This window comes from Manacus candei, unplaced genomic scaffold, assembly GCF_025592945.1.
Source record: "Manacus candei isolate 608988 ecotype Guabito, Panama unplaced genomic scaffold, ASM2559294v1 h1tg000033l, whole genome shotgun sequence".
NCBI classification, from domain to species: Eukaryota; Metazoa; Chordata; class Aves; order Passeriformes; family Pipridae; genus Manacus; species Manacus candei.
In genome coordinates, this window is record NW_026138081.1 from 5,622,486 (window position 1) to 5,642,891 (window position 20,406).

General features: G+C 37.1%; 1 protein-coding gene across 2 annotated transcripts in view; it reads right to left on the minus strand.

Moving 5' to 3' along the window:
• Window positions 1-20,406, minus strand: part of LOC127472824 (cytochrome c oxidase assembly protein COX16 homolog, mitochondrial) — a 45,519-nt gene that overhangs the window by 24,541 nt on the left and 572 nt on the right. The window contains exons 1-3 of one of the 2 annotated variants that reach the window (XM_051791607.1): window positions 9,171-9,248; window positions 4,225-4,291; window positions 3,702-3,878 (exon numbers count right to left, since the gene is read on the minus strand). In XM_051791607.1, the coding sequence (XP_051647567.1) occupies window positions 3,702-3,851 (150 nt within the window). In that variant the 5' untranslated portion in view covers window positions 3,852-3,878; window positions 4,225-4,291; window positions 9,171-9,248. Of the gene's footprint in view, window positions 1-3,701; window positions 3,879-4,224; window positions 4,292-9,170; window positions 9,249-20,406 lie in introns of those variants that run through there. The other variant, XM_051791606.1, reaches the window with a different exon arrangement.

The window sequence follows — 20,406 nt, forward strand, 5'->3', positions numbered from 1 at the left end:
GCAGCTCCAGGCAATTTACAAATTTATGGTTACTGCTTTTTCTCAAAGAAAGGAGATGTGTCTTTAAAGTATCATCCACATCCTGGGTACCTGCCCTCTGGCTGAACCAGCAGGTCACAGGAAGCAGCATCCCTACTCCTACAGCCAGTTTATATGAAGCCTTATAAGTTGTACTCAGCAGTTCACTTGGCAGCACATACATCTCAGCTAACACAAATTGAGGAACACCTATTTCACATGGCCTAAAAGATTTTCATATATTTAACAGATGCCAAGCTATGCAGCACCATAAACACTATGGTACTAGAGAGCTTGGTCAAATGAAGAATTTTAGGTACAAAAAGGACTTTCAGTCCAAAAGCAATATACATCCAGGTAGCTGCAGAACAAAAGTTTTAAGAATGAAAACCTGGATCTAGTCAGATATTAAGGTCATGAAACTTTAAGTCAATTTTTCCAATCTCTATAAAAGGCATAAAATCTCTCTGCCTCTCAGAGACATGACATTTTTGATTATGTTTATTAATGCATCCTTACACAGGAGATAACGACATCCCAGCATGGATGGTACTGTGATTTCTACAGTAGTTGTAACCACTGCATACATGGAAACTGATATGTAAGGGTTTTTCTTCATGGAAAACCCAAACTTATTAAAAAAGCTTCACAGGGATTCAGTGAAACACTTACACATGGAAACCCTGAATATTGTTACTTATGCTCTCTGGTCAAACTTAGTATCATTAACAATACACGTTCATATTTATTGCCAAAAATTATGCTGGCAAATATTGCAAGATTGAAACTCAAGATTCATTTAAAAACCAGATATTGTAAAGTTAAAAACTAGTACAGTTTTAATCCCTCATCAGTGAACATACATATTACCAACATAATCTCCATTAATAACATCATCACATCCTGATTTCATGAGACTGTCCCAACTTTTAACATCCATATTGTGATTTTGAGAGCCCAAACCTGTTTCAGGTTATTACCAGAGGTCTTTTGCCATTGACAGGTCTCCTGATTTCATCAGAACAGGCTACATGGCCTTGGTCTCATTTTTTTTCAACTTGATACAAGATGGTATGAAAGGGCACATACGGCAATTCCTGAGCTCCAAGTTATCCTAGAGTGCTTTAAGCTGCCTGTGGTGACAATAAACAGTGGATCTAGGTGGATCAATCACTGTAAACCAAAAGTATACAAGCCAAAAGTCCACAGTGTCAGTCTCAGAACGGGACAACAAAAATCTTACTGAATCCCAGACTGACTCTGTATTTGCCTTTTACATAAAAATGGTATGCTAAACTGAAAGAATGTCTGGAAAAGAAAAACATACACGTCTGCCTGGTATCACAGCAAATTCAGTAAGCAGCTCTTCACAGACAAAGTGGAGAAGTTATCTGAGCTCAAGTAAAATGGATTAGTTTTTGCCAAAAATCAATGCAAAAACATGAACCAGACACTAGCAGCTGAACCTCAAAATCTTCAAGAGTAGCATGGATAAAGAGCTCATTTCCATACAATCCCTCTGGACTGAACTGAAGCAAGAAAGAAAACTGACATCTCAACATCTGGTACCACCACAATACAGAGTACGAAAAGCTCTTGCTACCCTTTCATTTCTGTGGCACATTGCAGGACTGAAATTACTACCTGGGATAGTTCTGAACCACAGTCAAAAGATGTAACAAGTTCCAAATCCCCCATGCCAAAAGAAACAAAGGGTACCCTAGCCATCAATCAGGAGCCAAGCTGCCTCACTGAACATACAATTTTAAAACCCACCACTAAGCAGGTCATGCTTGAAAGCAAGGTGTGCTTTAATTTAGTAAAACATACTTCATGACTTAAAGACAATTGACTGAAAAAGATCTTTTTTTTCTCCTATAAGCAATCATAAATGTATGCCTCTTACATTCTCTTAAGCATCAAACATTTCGGTGTATTATTTTCTTAATTTTTGGAAGACCTAGGGCCAAGCTCATTAATTAATTTAGTCTTTGAAAATCAACTACATCTACTTAGACAAGGAAATTAGCCAAAGTTTGTCATTAAACTTGAGACTCAGGCCAACCTGACCTGCTTAAGGAAAATAAAAAAAGAAAACAATAATCACCAACATAATTCCTTGCCACACTGCACTTGTGTAATTAGCTTACTGAAACCAATTAAACACATGAAGATGCATTTATAAATAAATAAATGCTAAAATGCTAGATGAGAAGACTTAATTATTCTGCCAAGTCCAATGACAGACACTAAAATGATTCCACATTCCTTTGGCTGACAGGTTTAGAAAGGATACCTTTCCAATCCAAAATACTCCACCAGACAGCAACTAAAGATATTCTGAATATGTTCACACTCAAATCAAGTAGGGTTTTTTTAATACAAACTCCTATGAAATCAGGTTCTCCAGAATACTATAATACCTCAGGCACAAACAACAGTTTAAATAAGAGTTTCTCTACCTTGAAGCCATCTGCTAGTTTGCCAATGAAGCTCCAGGGAAAGAATATTTAGAGCAGGCTTCATCTCACCTAATTTTATCCATCTAAACTTTTGACTTGAAGCATAAATTCTCTATTTAGGCACTTCCTACAGTCAGCTGTAGATGGGCATTCCTTAAGAAAATGAATCCCACTTCAAGATATATATCCAAAACCCTAACTCATCTGTACCTTGAAGTTAAGTAGAGGTTTATCCCACCTGTCATTCAATGGTCAGGTTAAGTATAATCATACAGTAAGGAAGGTAATCATCTCACTGCAATAGGATAATAATAAAATGTTGAGCTCGATCTCTCTACTTTTCAATCCATCAAAAGAGAACAACATGTTTCACAAGCATCTCTTTTAAAATCGAATGAAGCCTATTACGGGGGCATTTCCTCTCAAACCACCTTAATGTACTACCTGGATAGCTATCTCAAACTAGGCATTTAAGGTAATGGAAAAATGAGCAAGACAAAACACTGACTTAGTGGACAGCACCACAAATATACATTCAGATTTAGCTGAGCAGATACTGAAATTTCACTTCCCTAGTTTTAATCATACAAATAACCCATTTAGAGTCTTTTGAGTTTTAACAGTGTTAATTTAAATTGACCGTAGCATTGGTAGGGGGCGTTGGCACAACATGAAGTCTAGAGGATGAGTCTAAATCCGTCTAAATCTATTTGGAATACAATAAAGCAGAAAGCATGCAGAACACAGAAAATAGCTGAGTGCATGGAACAACCTGGGCTAGTAAACCAGGTTTATCTAGCAGCTTGCAGTATGTTTAGTGATTGGGACAATCTGCTGACATTCCACAACTGTAGGTAAAAAATCGCATTATTTGTGTAATTTTAAATGCTACAAACATATTCGGAGGTTTAAGTGATTAAGTATTCACCTCATAAGAAATACGTTGTTTAAAGGGAAAAACTGATGGGACATATAGAAACTCAACAGATTATTCTTAAACCATATTAACACTACACTAACCTTTTAAATTACATTTGATTCTGTAATGCTTCTTTTTTGGAAAAAAAACCCAAATGACAGAACAAACCAAACTTTTGCTGGGGCACAGAAATCCTATCCAGGTGTAGTTCATAGGCAGGTAAAATAGAAGCAATAACCAACAGACAATTTTTGCTGCAATACTTCAAGACATGCCCATGTGTGCAACTCCTGCAGACATACCTGAGCTAGCTTACATGAGGACAGCAACATGAATGTGCCAGCCAGCAAGAAGGCATAGTCTTGTTCAGTCACTCGCAGATGTATTCCCTTTTTGGGTGGATGTTGAACCTCATTTAAACACTCTGCTGCTGCTGCTGCAGTTCCAATCATCTCAACTCAACCGTTTGAAACACTGTGCTGCATGTGCAAATCAGAGAAATGTTTTGATAGCAACACAAAAGCATTCCTACGGGCAGATACCACTTACTTCTCAGCTATCCACTTAAAACAATGAGAAAATGCTGGACTGATTTCCTAGACCTTTCTGAGACAAATGTCAGATACGTTCTCCCTTAACATAAAGGTTAGTTTTCTGCCCCTATTTCTTCCTTGCTATTTCACCCTGACCCAGAATACTTGAATTAATGGATCTCACCTGAGGACATTTTTTTTTAATACCCATATAAATTTAAATAATTTCTTTTCTTTGAATTAATTAAGTTTCCTATTTCCTATGTAAAGTAGAACAGCATTAGTTACCTACCTTTTACAGACTAAGAAAGATAGGCAGAGAGGAGCTCTGTGGTAGAGGAGGCAACAAATGCAAGAACCTAAACAAGATTGAAATAAAATTTCCAATGAGATCAGTGGGTGTTATTTAAATCATATACTGCAGTGGGTCTCCTGATGCCCATTCATGAGCTTCAAGACATGATGTTAGAGAACAGTAGGGACCAACCAACAATATTCTAAAACTGTAATAATAAGTACAACCAACCAGACAGTCAATGCACCTAAATCACTATCAAGCCCAATTATAAGAACCACTGTAAACCAGTAAAAATCAGTGTCATAAGTTTAGCCCTCTTTTCTCTTCCATTCTTCATTCTTTCAAAGGACAAAAAGGTTTCCAGAATAATCCTCTACACACCATATGTGCTCTTCTTCCCAATTCCAGGGTCTAGGATTATAAAATGAAAGCTGAGATCCCCATGGTTATATAATTTCATGAGTTAGGACCTCAAGACACCAATTAAATGCAATAAATCAGAATTGACAATGGCAACACTAACACTCTCCAGGTGTCTATAAGCAATGTCTCATGGGTAATTGCATGCCAGTCAATTGGTCAAAAACATGAGCTAAGGAGCTCAAAACTTTGCCATTCCCTTTAAAGAATTGCATAAAGCAGGCTTGACACTCCTTGCACGCTTACTAATGAGTCTGCTTCCAACAACCATCATCACTCCTTTAATACTCTTTCTGGATTTACAGTTCTATTGCTCATAGAGGATGGTGAAAGAACAGGTCAGGTATTTTCATTTTCATTTGGATTTTAACTCTCAGAATGCCACACAACAGCCATACACATTTTAAGGCACAACAACTGAATCAAGAGTAAAACTGATAGAAAAGATCAACATTCTGTCATTTTGACTCTTTACTACCTCTACTTTCTGGCTCAGTAAGACAGAAACCAGTATTATTATTTTCTCAGCATTCTACTTTTGGGGTACACTCACTTTATATAGGACAAAGGAAAAGTGAACAGGATCTACATAGTTTGTAAACATTGAAGAGGTCAGTATGTAACATTGTCATGTGTAATACACAGCAGGAAATATTTGCAGACTTCAAAGGCTAACTGACAGGTTTTTTCCTAACAAAATGACACAGGGATTCCAGCTTTCCTAGAAGTGCTTTTGCTGCACTGAGGAGGAACTCAGTCCTATCCCATCCCAACAGTCTGAGAACCTACCTCGCAATCGTACTTCTTCAAAAGAGTCATTCTGGAGCTTAAAAACTCTCTTACTCTAAAAGTTTTATTGATGGGAGAAAAGCCTAGATTTTCCCAGGTAGTTTATATGTTGCTTTCCTTCAACTCTCTACAGTAGCTAACAGCTAACAGTACAAACCATACCACATATTCCAAGATTCAGATTTAGTTTTGAATATAAGAATCAGCGTCTACTATACCTTGAATGGCAACAATAGGCACACAGTAAATAAAAATAATCTATGATTATATAGTTGAAAAAATATTTTTTGTATATTCAATAAAAGTGACATTTTCTGTATATTTAATAGAAGTCACATTTTCTGTAAAAAAAACTTAAATAAGCATCTTCAATTACATACTCAACAGAAAGTAAGACAAAGAAAGGGTCCAGTTTTCCATTTGAGAATAAAGGCATTTGGAACAATGCCTATACAAACCTCCTAATTTCTACTCTGTTAATTCCACATGATTTTCCCGTAAGCATACCTCGTTTTCTGTAACCAATTTTGATTTGCATAAATTCTTCCCAGAAAAGGAACAATTATCTAACCTAATGATTTCTCTATTAATGGACATATTGGCAACAACGAAAAATGGAGAAGTCCTTGATTAGTTTCAGGAGAATTCTGACCAGCATAAACAGGTATTACATCAGGAAGAGCCTTAGCACAAGTTTCCTTTCAATGCAGGACATTCAGGGCACTGAGGGAACAGGACTGATCTAGGTATTCTGAGAAGACAGAAGTGTAGGCAAAATGGTTTTTTGCTTTTGCAAGGGACGGGCATATCCAAGGCTTGATATGCAAAGATGTTATACTAAATGAATGAAATATCTGGTCTTCAGATGCTAATAGCCCCTCTTCAACTGCAGCTCTAGGCTCTGTCTCTCTATCCTATACATGGGCTGTGACACAGTCCAAGATATAGCCCAGACGAACAGGAGGACATAATTCCTTTTGCTGCCTCTTCCCAGCCCCACTCCAGCTACAGCTGTAGGCTCTGTCTCTCTCCCTACCCTAATGCTAGCCCCAGCTCAATGCATCACCACCAAACCATACTCCCTAAAAAGTCCAAACCACCATTTTCTCATGAATTTTAGTTCCTTTATCAGGGAATGTTCTTCAAAAGCCAGTTTGACTTTAATAACATAGTCATTATTACAAATGCAGCTTTTACTCATTAAGCCACAAGAATACAAAGTGGCAGTTAACCCCTTAGTCACTGAAACATGACTACATAGCAGCAGTTCTACTATAATGCTGCCTTTGAAATACCACTGTTGACCGAGAACTGGCTTACTAATGTGTTTTCCCTCTCAGCACAATGAGAAGTTAGAGTGACAAAGGAAAAGGACAAATACTTTTGAAGGGAAAGGATCATAGTGTAGCATCTGAAATGTATGAGAGATTTACCACAAAAGGATTGTCTAAGTTCTGTCTTTTTAGCAGTTGAATTAGCAAGAAAACAAGTTCAGGAGTCATGCTTACAAAAGGGGACATACTGGAGTTTGCACATCCTTAAAGAATCCTAGCCTACTTCTGGACGGGTTGCTTAAACTTCTGCAACCTCAATTTTTTCAGCAGTAAAATGTAATTAATAATCCTATGTTTTCAGACAGCACGACTATGAACCTTAATTCATTTAAATTCCGTGAAAGTCTTTTGAGCTCCTTGTATGGAAAGCTTTATTTAATAAATATTCTTATTATTCCAACGGAGCAGCTGTAACAAAAAAATTCCTATTTATTTTATTGCTTATTTCCATTTGCATATAACTGTCCAACCCCCTAAAAGGAGCACTTGACCACTTCTTCCTGTTCTGATGAGCACTTACGGTAGTCAAAGTGTGTTATATTAGAAAAATACATTCTAGTCCAACACAAAAACATTTTTACCAGTGACAGAAAAACCCAGATGTTATGACTATCAGGATTTTAACAGTATTTTCAAATTACTTAATGTTATTTTCCTGAGTTTCATGTACATTTTAAACTAGATTTGTTTCTCTGTTAAAATACGTTCTAATCTCTTTTGCTGTTTTATCTAATGAATTAGAATGGCTTCAACTCTTTTTTTGGACATAGAAACAGAAATTAACAAAACACACTGCTTTGATTTGTCCGTCTACAAACAAGCCCAGAGGTGTTGCTAGTTCTCAGCCAATATTATACTGTTCTTTATTTATATTTCATCTACTCCTAAATAAAATCACAACGAAAAGAAAAAGAAAACACAGGAGAGATGCTGCAGCCTTAAGTAATACTGGTTAGAGCAGAACTCAGATGCCCTCTTTTAGCTTCCAGGGTGAAGTACATTCCACTGAGAGCTTCCATGTACTACTAAATCAGAGATGTTTCCCTTGAGTATAAATGCTGGGACGAAAGCCTCATAGATCTGAACGATCACAACTATTAACAGTTTTTTTCCCCAGCTTGCAATCACAGTGCAGATCATGGAGTCAAATGCAATTCACTGAGTATGAATCTGACCAAAAAACTGACAGAAACACAATGGGCAAATTCTTGCCCCTGTTGTGATCCTCATCTGGTTGGAGAAAAACTTAAAGGCTCCAACTAGTCCTAAAAGACTAGTACTGATAGAAAATAGGTACCCAGAAGACAGTTCTGGAGAAAAGACTTTTAAGATTACTCTCCCCTGTCTACAGGCTGTGTCATATACAGAACTTGACAGGAGTGGGCCACACAGCGCATGAAAGGCCACAGCTTGTAAAGTATGCAACACAAGGATCAATGAGGAATGATTAAAGTAATTTGGATGGCCCACAACAAGAGTCTAAGACAAAACAAGGCAGTCTTCAAACTCTCAGCATCTCAGGATCTCAAAGATTTGGCTACAGTAGAAAGCCACAGCGTCCAGAGTCCTGCAAAATCTTTTTTATATAAAATGCCATATAATCTTTAAAAAAGCTTCATGCAACCTGAAAGTCAGCAGCACCAAGACCAAAAAGTCTCTCTGCATTGCAAAGGTAGACCTGCATATTACCAAGCTATGGAAAGCAAGCCAATATTCCTTTCTGCTGAACTGATATGCTCCTTTCAGATAATTTCAAATGCGATGTGGAACTAATGTTACACTTGGAGGTGTAAGTAGCACCAATAAACATGCTACTTCCTCAGACAGAAGGTTTCAGGTTCGTTTAAAGAAAGGCTTCTTCTATGTAGTATATTCTGACATACTGGGTAAATACTAGCTCCTGTTTCTCTCACAGAGCTTAAAGAGCAGGATGTAGCACAATGTCAAAGGTATCTGCTTGTCTCAGTCAACACAAAGCCAAGCCCCAGAAATCATCTAACATTATATACTGACTGCCAAGTACTGTTTGAAAACCAGACCTTTTAAAATATCAGTTTTCTTAGTCTAAATTGCATACAGTATCTTTGTAATAACCTCCTTCTAGATGTGCTACACCTCCTTCTCAGGATTCAGAATTTTCACTTATAAGCAACCAAAGGAACAAAATGGTTCTATTATTTATGTTGATCCTTATCACGGACAGTAAAAGGATTTTCATCATCATGTCAGCCCCTTTATTCTACCTACTCTGCCCAGTGCTTAAGAGCCTCAGCTGTACCCCAGAGCCCAGCAGTCAAAGGCAAATCCCCTATACAAAGTTTGCTTGTCCTAATAATTCTTTAGAAAACAGTATGTGGGCAAAATGAAATGCAAAGTAAATAAAACCATTTCAACTACCTTGCCATGTAGTTTGTGGACATCGTATCTTATCTGAGCAAATTCACGGAGTCCAAAAGATCCTCCAATGAGATACAGCTGAAAACAAAATGAATACAGGTATATTAGGACTATCATGAAAAAGAACACTTTGCATACTGACCCAACTGATTTACCAAGGGACCCTACGATTCTTCCAACAGAAACACCAGGAGCTGAAGAAAATAATATATTGGAACATAAGTATAGGAGCCTTCTTCCATTCTCTGGGCCTAGATGTCACAGATTTCCTTCTTCATACAAAGACAGCTACTACATGACACACACTTTCTAGGGACTTACTCTCCTTTTACTCCTTCCTTCCCCTCTCCATGTGGTTTCCTGACACAACTGCAGCAAGGGAACCTTTACCTCACTGCCATAGGATTTATTCCCATAAATCTTCAAACTCTATAGAGAGGTAACAATGCCACATTGACTTACTCTGATGTCTGTGGCTGAGAGATCTAAGCTTCCGAACAGAGCATGACTGTAGCTGAAGTTCAATAATATATTATCACACAGGCTAAAAAAATCATATCCAGCACACCTGCCCTTTTATTATTGCTTCCTTAGTTGTCCTGCAATTCCCTCCACACCTGTGAAGCTTATGAATAAAGATAATAAAGGGAGAAATGGGAGGGGCTTCATATCCACATATGAAATCATTAAATTATTCTTTCTTATGACAAAGTGATACCACAAAACTATGTATTTTTACCATTAGAAATGGATAGACCAACCAAAGATCAAGCATTGTTAAAAAAACAAATGAAAATCAGCTTAGCAATCTAGCTACTCTGTAGAAGAACTGGGCCTCTTGCTACTGCTCTAACCTGACAGACTGCCTGCTGTTCTCTGTTCAAGGAAGATGCACAGGAGGCCAAAAGGCTACACAGCTAGAGATGCACATATAAGGAAGGTGGAGGCATGAGGAAGCTCTAAGGACCTGAGTGAAATTAAAAAAAAAACCAACAATCAAAACCTGCCACCACCACCCTCTTTTATCATGCCACATTGCTTTTCCAGTCCCTCATTACAGGCTGTTGCTGCACTGGTAACTTACACACTGCTGGCTGATTTCTTCCTACATTCTAGGTTTGCAGCAATGGTCTGTGTCCAAGAACCGTTATAATTATGCTGCACAGGTAGTCAAAATGCATGTTTTGTAACTGTGGCCACAAAGTCATAGTCATTCAATTTAAATTAGAACTAAACAAACAAACAAACAAAAAAAGCCACCTACAAACAAACAAACAATAAAAGCCACCTACATTTATTCATTCTCAAAGTTGCACACTGTGTGATTTCCCATCAAGCAGGTAAAACTACTCACACACATTCAGATCCTACGAAGTTACAGTGGTCCCCAGGAACTAATGTACTCTGTTCATAGAAGAAGGTACCCTTCATCAATAGCCAGAAGTTAAAGGCTCCAGATCCTCTTTCTGGCCCTTTTGATAAGTCTAAACATCTAGCTGATAATTAGAAACAAAGAGACAAAAATTCTGCGACTCTAAGACCCAGCTGCAAGGCCACAGAACTCTGATTTCAGAAAGCCAATCAGAAAATCATCATATGGTAGCAAGTTAGCTTCCAGCAATTAAAAATATAAATGACAAAAAACTGCATGGCACTATACTTGTGTCATAACTGTTTCAAAGAATTAATGATGATCTTACAAATACTGGATCATGAAAATACTCAATAGAAAACAAGGGGGGAAAAAAGTCTTCCTCGTGCCAGTATTTGGTAAGAAAGAATAAGTAAGGAAGCAGAAAATAAAGTGTTAAAATGGTTAAAAAGAACCTGAACATTATTCAATATTTACTGAATCAAATCAGAATATTTGTCAGCTGAAGATATGGTAATACATGATGCTGAAAGTCTTAAAGACCAGACTATAATTGAATTCTAACGTGGCTGACGCCTCAGCATAAATTTTCATTAGCTGATCTTCTTTAATTCCTAACAAGTATTATATTAACAGCCAATGAGTTAACAGACTTTCAGCCCTAATAAACAGAAATCAGAAATGCTACAGACAAGTTTATGGCTGTTACAAACCACAACTTACTGCCTTCTTCTATATGAGTATGTTGTCAAAGAGAGTCTATGGCAGGGCAAAAGCAACTGCACTAGAAATGGTTCAACTGTTAAACCACGCAGAAAGTAGCAATTACTTGTAACATCAATTAAAAATTAATTTCCCCAACAATAAACTTGCATGGAGTATATACCATTATGAGATGCAATATGAACAAGTGGCCTGTTCCTCATAACCCAACTATTATTTAACATAATGAAAAGGTATCCTATGGTCTACAAAGACATGCTGCAAGCTAAAAAAGAAATATTATATTCTTTAGCTTTGATCATTTAAAACTATGTACTGGACACTGCAACTAAGGGAAATCAAGTAGAGGGTTTTTGCATGAAGTAAGTCACGTACTACTCCTTTTGTCTCATCACATCCCATCACTTATATGACAGCAACCATCCATTACACAGTGCATCTTACATTTACAGCTATACACGATAAAGCTGATACACACAGGTCTCAATTCCCGTAAACAGGTTGTGACCTGACACTGCAGTTTCACTCACACCACCTTTATACTTACTAAGGGGAAAAAACCCACTTGGTTTCTGATGTACTTTGCTCTTCATACAGCATAAGCAGTGTAACCAGCCCAGCAAGTTGGCACATTTCACGTATCAGGCAGTACCAGTATAGTCGCTCTTACATTTCCAATACTGCAATGGTTGATGAATCTTACAATGAAACATCAGTTAAGCTGAGACAAAGCACAATGATGCTGTTAGAAAGTACAAATGATGCTGCAATATTATACACTACAATGCTGGAAGGTTATTAAGTTAAATAATTTTCCAAAGCACAGAATTCATACAAAAAATATAAATGTTTGCAAGTTTACTTGACCAATGCTCTGAAGAACCAAACATGATGTCTGACTTCATTGCAAAATCAGACAAGAATCAGCCATATTTAGCACTTAACCAACCAATAGCATGTCAATATAGTCAGCTGACAGCCCTGAATCGCAGCATGAATCAAATTCATCTACACAAGCCAGAGCAGCAATGGACAGCTATTCAATTACATTTCTGAAAACTGTGTTCAAAAGCCAATAAAAGAAGGTATAAATGAATTTATGCAATAATAATGCCTTCAAAGGTAGCAAAGGACTCAGTGATTGACAATACATTGAGTAGAAATACTAGTCTTGGTGTCCTTTCTCTTTTGTTGTATTATGTCCTCAGTATCTTTATTTCAGTTAACTCTATTTACAGAGAAGTAACAATAATGCTGCAAGAGTCTCCAGTCAAAATAATCACAAGTGGGATAAGACTCAAGTTAAAATTTCCAGCAACATTATCAGCTTGTTGGCTTTGCATATTCGGCATGTCTTACATACATTTCCAGTTTTCCAATCTGTAAAACAGAGATAGCCTCTATATTCCTTGCAAACACTCTTCAGGTAAAAAAGCACGACACTGGACAAATTTGTTCAATGTAAGCCAAGGGCAACAGCAAAGTCCAGCATGTTCCATCCACTAGTCCAGGTATAAAGAGACAGGAGAAGCTATTCAGGACACCATATAAATAAAACAGTTAGGTTGGAAACATCCTAAGTCAGACTCAAGTTCACTCTCCAGTTAACTGAAAAGGAAAAATGCCACATATAATGAAAACTAATATATATTTTTCTTCATTACAATTTTAGATTCATACAGATACTTAATGTACATCATAAAATATTAAGGCACTGGCATCTGAAGGATACTCAAGCTGGAAAGTTCATATATACCTGCATTCTTTTATTGTGAAGGAACTATTCATTTTATGTGCTTCACAATGCAGAGAATAAAACATTATTATATAGTGAATATCATCTGTCTAGTTACTTGAATGCTTTCAGCAGACTGAAGAAATGATAATAACTTCTCACTTTTTCTTTTACACCTGAAGTTTAATTTAGGAAGGCAAAAATCATACACCATACTAGTTAGCCAGCACTTAACACCAAAGCAAACAGTTTAAGAGTACTGCTAGCACAACCCCCCAGTAAAGATCCCACATTGGATTAAACCTTTATGTTTCAGTGAGTATACAAAAAAAATCCCACAATGTTGTAATGCAATTATGCATGCATGGAAGACTTGTATGTTCCAAAACAAAATGAAAGATAGGATGTGACATAAGAGCACCATCTGTCACATACACTCAGCAACCTCAATAAACATTTTATGTAAAAAAATGACATAAAATTATCTTTAATAACATTCTTTTAAAATTCTATTTGTTCACTTCTCCATTGGGAAGTATGTTATGCAATCAGTTATGGATGGCATCAAACTGATCCCTTGAACCACATCTTAGAATGGGAAATACTTGTATTTGTCACTAACTACAGTGGATGGTCACTGAGGGCTCATAACAGCAGAACTTAGGACTTACAACAGATCCCTACTTTTTTAGTTTCCTGCATAATCTAAAGCAGCCAACTTCACCGGGTTAACAAAATAACAAGAAACTATTTCTTCGGCAGCACCAGCAATTTGGCACGTTATAGGCATCCCTGTTGTTAGAGAAAACCATTCCTACTACAATACCAATTGTGAAAGCCAGATTATAACAAAGTCATAAATCCCTAAATTAACCAAATCACAATGTTTAGTGCTGGCAACACAGACCACGAAGTAGCAGAAAATGTTATGATACATATCACTGGAGAAGGAACACAGTCATTTTCTACCCTCTTCTTCAAGACCACTGCTGCAAAACTCTCCAGCTATTCATCAGGAGCTTCAAAACTAGAGCAGTCATAAATTATTTTCATTTTCTTCGCAGTGATAACAGCAAAGAGAGTTTTGGGGCTTCCTTTTTAAAGAACTGTCATAAGTGCAGTGCAAGACTGGTGAAAGATGGCAATCTGGCAGCCCAGAAGACTGAAGTCTCTTTTCTGTTCCCTAAATAAAGTAGAAGGGCAAATTGCCAGTCCCAGAAAAGACCCAGGCAAGTCATCTTAACCTGAAGCGCCCCCCTCTGCCAGCTCTAACTCTCTAGAGTTTATTTCCTACAGCCAGTCCTGCACTTGGCTCAAACGCTGAGACTGCAAAGAGAAACAGTGCAAATTCTCAGAAACTTACTAAATCCTCTCCCCACTCTCAACGGAAGCAGAAGTGGGTCTACCTTTACTTCTTGTCTGCAAAAAATTGAATTCATTTTTAGTTCACAGCAGAGGCCTCCTTTGGGGTAAAACAGAACCCAAAACTCCGCATCCATTAGTAGTTATTTCATTCAAAAGCACATCAAGTAAGCAAATGCTCTGACTTAATGTGTGTATTAGAATTCACAAATTGTAGAAAGGTAGAACTGCACTACTTTCAAAAAAGGATGAAATATGCCAGTAGATGGATACCCATGCTGGCAACCTGGGACAGGAGCTGGTATAAACTGGAGCCAATTGTAACTGAGTGATAAAGCAGAAGAGTGTAGTTTTCACAGCATGTAGAACATGTGCAGAATATTAAACTTGGCCCAAGGTATCAGGTTAATTGGCTCCACGTAAGGCCGTGTTCAAAGCAACGATCTTAAAGATTGCAATTTGAGTGGCTACAGGCCAGAGTACAAAACCAAAAAAACTGTCCATAACCTTTCAATGTTACTATCCAATGTCTTAGGAGAAAACAAAACCTTTGTTTATTAGAATATCTGATTCATAACAGGTTTTAAAACACAGAAAATGCATGTAATAGAAACCAATCTAAGAATAATGCAGAAGAGATAGAAACTTGTAAGTTCCTCAACATGAATGAGTGGAAAAGGCCATTTTCAGCCACTGCACTGTCATTTTGCATTACACACATTCCTTGGGCTGGTCAGACAAGGGAATTTCACTCTGCAGCTGTTTGAAACCAAGTCTGCCCTAGTGGTCAAGCTGCAGTTTCTAAACATCACCTTCATTTTCTCCATAAGCTTCTTAAGGTCAAAATTTCAATTCCCTATTGGAATTATCATTCCCACTACTCACAGGTTCAAATCTAGCCAAGATAATGAAGTAAAATGAGCAACTGTTTACATCTCGGGGCAAGCTGGTGCTCCTGTGATGTGTTAGGCCCAGCTCAAAACAGCAATAAACTGAAACCAGCATTAAAGAACATAAAGAAGCACAAATAGTAATATTTCTCTATTGACAATCCTGGACAGGGAATGAAGATTAATTTTTACTCTACAGAACATTTAATCTTACATTTTTACCATCAACACCCTTGAAGATGTTGGAGACTTAGAGTAGGACTAAACACACACAGTTTTAAACAGGCATGTCTGTACTTCTGTCTCTGTTCTGACGATCAAAAAAGAATCTTGGTTCCTCCAAGTGCCAGACTGGTCCATTCTAACAGCATTAAGCAATGCAAATACACTCTGTGTTTTAAAATGAAACAGAGGGGAAATCTCAAGTACCAAAGAGTGCCTATTTGTTTGTCACGTATATCTGGAAAACAGTTCTCAAAGATTAAGAATGAAAAGTTTAACGTGCTGATTCAAATGGTGAGCTCAGAAATTCTAAGAGATTACAGTCAACTGAAAGATGGAAGTAAACTAATTCAGACTGCACAAACTGCAGTCCACAGAAGCCCATTCAGCTTTAACACTGGCTTCCACACCAGCACAACAGTTCCAGGGGGTGGTTTTGTCTCAAACAGCTCCACACTGTGGATTCAAACACACATAGATGAACAGGAGACGCAAAGCAGAAGCACAGTAGAAGTTGAAGACGCATCTCATCATAGGCTTAGAGACCCAATATTTACAATATGAGTCACTGAAGCATAAAGGCAACACTATGTTATTCACTGATTGGGGGTAACCGTTTTAAAATTCTAAAAACAGTTTTGTATTTATTGCTTTTCTAGGTTGCAGATGTAATACTTGAGATTTTTACAGGCAATCACAATTTATCTTGAAATATTAGAAATCAGAATTGTCTTCTCATGGGTAAATGTTAACTTCTATTCATCTCTCAGAAGTGCATTAACATTTAAATCACAACTGTTCTGTGCATGTAAAATTTTATTGTAAAGTTACATGAAGTAATAGATATTAATAAAAGTCCTGCAATTCAGTATTATGAATTGTTCAAGGCAATAATGTGAAAGATGTTAACAATAAAACTAGCAATATCTAAAAGTGAAAAATGCTGATTGCAGTAATCCTTCTTCAAATAATATCAGAAGATAATGTAATAAGTTTTTACTCATAGACACCAATAGCAACAATAGATCTCAAAGATGATTACTTCCATATTTCTCAGTGTTCATATCATCTTTTTACAGGCAGATCCTCCAGAATCTGTGAGGAAAAGTGTGCCTTATATTCAGCATACCCCAGGACTCAGAATTCAGCATTTTTTTATGAAATTAACTAGGAATGTTGTATTTAAAGAAATCTTTGAAAACTTAGTTATTTGAATGATAAAAATATCCCATTAACCCTGTAAAACTTTCACTTTCACTGACTCACAGCACAACACAATATCATTTCAGAATATTTGCAAAACATTTCTGGGCATCAGTCTTTGCTCCCAGATGACCCTGACTTCACCAGTGAACAAAACTAATCCGCAGACATGTAATTTCATTTTCTGATATCTGCAAGAGGTGTTTTGTTTTGTTAAAATAACTGGCTCATTAACAAGAGCCTGAGATGTCACTGACCTTCTCTACTGGTGCCTGGAAGCACTGACCACATTGCTGCAGAATTGTTAGGGACTCACTCAAGTCTGACCTTTTTTCTTGTCCTGTACATGACATGCATTATTGGTGTCTCTTGACCAAGTGTTTATCAAAGTAAACTTGCGCTGTTCCAGGCAGCAATGTAGATAGCATTGTAGCACAGTCTGTGTTCATCAACACTGATAGAAGTAAATTTTAGAAACATATTTATTCATAGAAAAATCTGTCACTGTTCCAAGCTACCCCTGTCTTCTCCTTTGGCAACACCAGGAACACCACGTAAAACACCAAAGACAAGATCCAGAAGGAGAAGCAAAGTACTTGTAAAAGCAGTCATTACAGGATGGGGGGGGAACTTAAACAGAAATATGAAAAAAGGTCAAAACGTACAGCTATAGATACGGAGAACGTTGCACCATAGTGCAAATCTGAAAATGTGCCTTACTACAGACATAGCGCAATATACTTATTTTCCGTCTGCAATAAAAATCGCCAAATGAACTTAAAAGAATTTGAAAACTCCTTGCCTGGAATCAGACAGAGGCAGAACCACAAAGGCAAGTTTTGGAAAGTGGCACCAGCATATGAAATAATGGGGTTTTTTAATATGTGTTTTACATTTGTTACTGCTTTGCAATTTTGAAATTCTAACATGTTTCCTCAATTATATAGAACCACTATTTATACTTGTCAGAAAAAATAACTTTCAACAACCTTCAAATGTTCTAACTGCACTGGAGAAGTAACCTTACATGTTCGGTGTCTCACGAGAAAGGTCTGACACTCGATCTACTTAGCTGCAAGACCAACGAGCCATGCTCTCTCAGGATCCTACAGAACCATCACCGCAGCAACATGACACTGACAGACATATCCTTTTTGTCAGGTAGAGCTGGTTGTGGAATCTAAAGCAGCAGAGACTGAAGTTCTTCTGTAATAGAACCATGCTGAAGACTTGTAAGCTAAGCTTCATGTAACAAGGAAAGAGTTCCCATTATCATGACAGTAAACAACAATGAAAATATAGGTGACAAGGATGTTTAAGTTACCACAGAGGTGGCACGGTCCTCCATCATCACAACAGCAAATTTTAGATACATCTTTAAGGTCACTGGAGTTCCTCCTAACATCTACAGAGATGTTACCACCTTCGGAAATGCTTTGGGACTACTCACTTGGTAGTATTTAAGCTGTTAAAATATTCCACACCAGGTTACATCACTCTCTCCTGCATTTTTACTATTTTAGTGTTTTGTGCCACACAGAGATATTTTATCTACAAAGTTTACAGAGTTAAAGGAAAATTCACAAATCAAGGTTTCCCAAAGGCTTAAGTCCTACCCCCTAGAGTCTTGCTGGTGCTCACAAAGAAACATTCTTAGCTACTGAGAAAGTATGACTCAAAACCGTGATTTACACCTCTTACTCTGAAAGCTGCTGTCAGTATGAGGTTTAAAGATCAGCCAAGAAAATTCCTTCTTCACTGAAATACTCTAACAGCCCCAAACTGAAAAGAACACAGAAAAAACTATCAAGATAATTTACACTAAAAAGTACGAATATTTTAAAGATATATTTCGGGCATTGTGTATTGAGACACTCATCTGCCATTGAATGAGGATCTCTTTAACCTTGAAGCTTTCAGGAAAACTGGTACAGGGATTCTTCATTCAAATATGCAGTGTAAAAAGGCAAGATATGAAAGCCATTTGATTATTTTTTCCATCAAAAAAGCAAATACAGTACTTACGAAAAGTCCAGCAGTACTGAAGAATAGTACTGTGCCTGTCTAGTGAAAAAAAAATTATGCACAGAATGCAAGAATCTAACAGAAACTTTTGGTTTCAGTATTATTAACAAATTCAGCAGGATTTAAAGGGTTGCAAAGGCATGCTCCTTCTGATTCTGTGCCTAGATTCGCTGTCTTTTTTGCTGTAATTGATCTTTTAGCACAATTCTGTTCAGCTTCAGAAATGCCTTCAGAATTCAGTAGACAGCTGGGGAACTGACAAGAATTGCATGAATTTTCCTTTTTCTTCCTCCCTGGGAAGCTTTTGGGCAGCAATACAGAAACATTCTGAAGTATTCACAAGGGAGAATAATTTTAAGGCAGGGAGACATGAAATCTTGGAAAGAAATATAATAGAATATTCTTCTATATAATATTGTGTCTGGAGGAGAGAGCTCTGTGGTAACAGGAATGGAATGATATTAGGCAGTACAAAGTCAAAGAAACTAGTCTTAAAAATTTCTGCTATGATCTATGGCAAACCATGCAAAAACACTAGGATGGCCAAAAGGACAAACACAGGCCTACCTTGGCCTGGGAAGCTGAAGTCCTGGCTCCAGCACTAAAGCAGAACTGCAGTCAGATGGTTGTTTAACCTTTTGTTAAAAAACAGATGCATGTATCACAAGTGCTCTTTCTTAACAAGGAATAATATTTTCCTAACATCTGATAATTTCCCAAATTATGAAACCCAATCACCACTCTCAATATGTAAGAACTGCTCAAACTTTCCTAAAATAAATTAAGTCAATTCCTTCAAGCATTCCTTAAAGGTGGAATGTCTGCTTTATCTTTTAGCTTGCTCTCCTCTAGTCTTTAGAGTTCATCTTCAATATCTCCAGCTTTTTAGGTTTACATTCATGCAGCAGGATATCTAAACAGCTTTAACACTGTGCTTGGTCACTTTAACAAAGGTGTTATAGGAAGAAGTCGTATGCAATAACAGGGAAGGGAGTTGCTGATGTCCATGATTCACAATTGTGGTATTAACTATCACACTACTTTGTCGTTCTGTTTGGTTTAACTGTTTCCATTTCTTACAAATTTTATCAATATTGTGATAAAAGTTACTTTAGCGTATTCAACTGCATTAATAATTTCCACTGAAAGTCTTTACTCTAGAACCTGTGTAAAATCCCTTTAAAATAAACGGCCTTGAACTTTTTTAACTCTAACAAGTGTCACTGTCCTTCTCTGGACCATTCCATTTTTCTAAGGCAAGCTGCTGAATATTTGAGGAAGATGCCATTAATTTCTCTAGGAGCATTATAAGAGTTTTGGAATTATCCTTATTTTGGAATTATCTTATTCTTTATCCACCTTGAAATGTGCTTAATTTTTGCAAACCAATTGTACATTTAGAAAATAAGACATGACTTACATAAACAGAAACCATGTTGGCCTTGGTGATGCTTTTGTCTTCCTTCCTGAGTTTTTATCTATAAGCAGATGTGAATAGCTTCATTTTTCCTTTAATGAACACAGGTACTTAGGACAGGAAAGTGCAACCTAATGTGCACTAATTACAGAGGTAATGTGTATAAGAGAGTCTTATAATTTTGTTTTATTCCTTTGACGGTATTTTTTTCTAACTTCGACTGCTCTAAAAAGTTATGCCTCACCACTTTGAGCACAACTGTAACTATAACCCATCAACTCATTTCA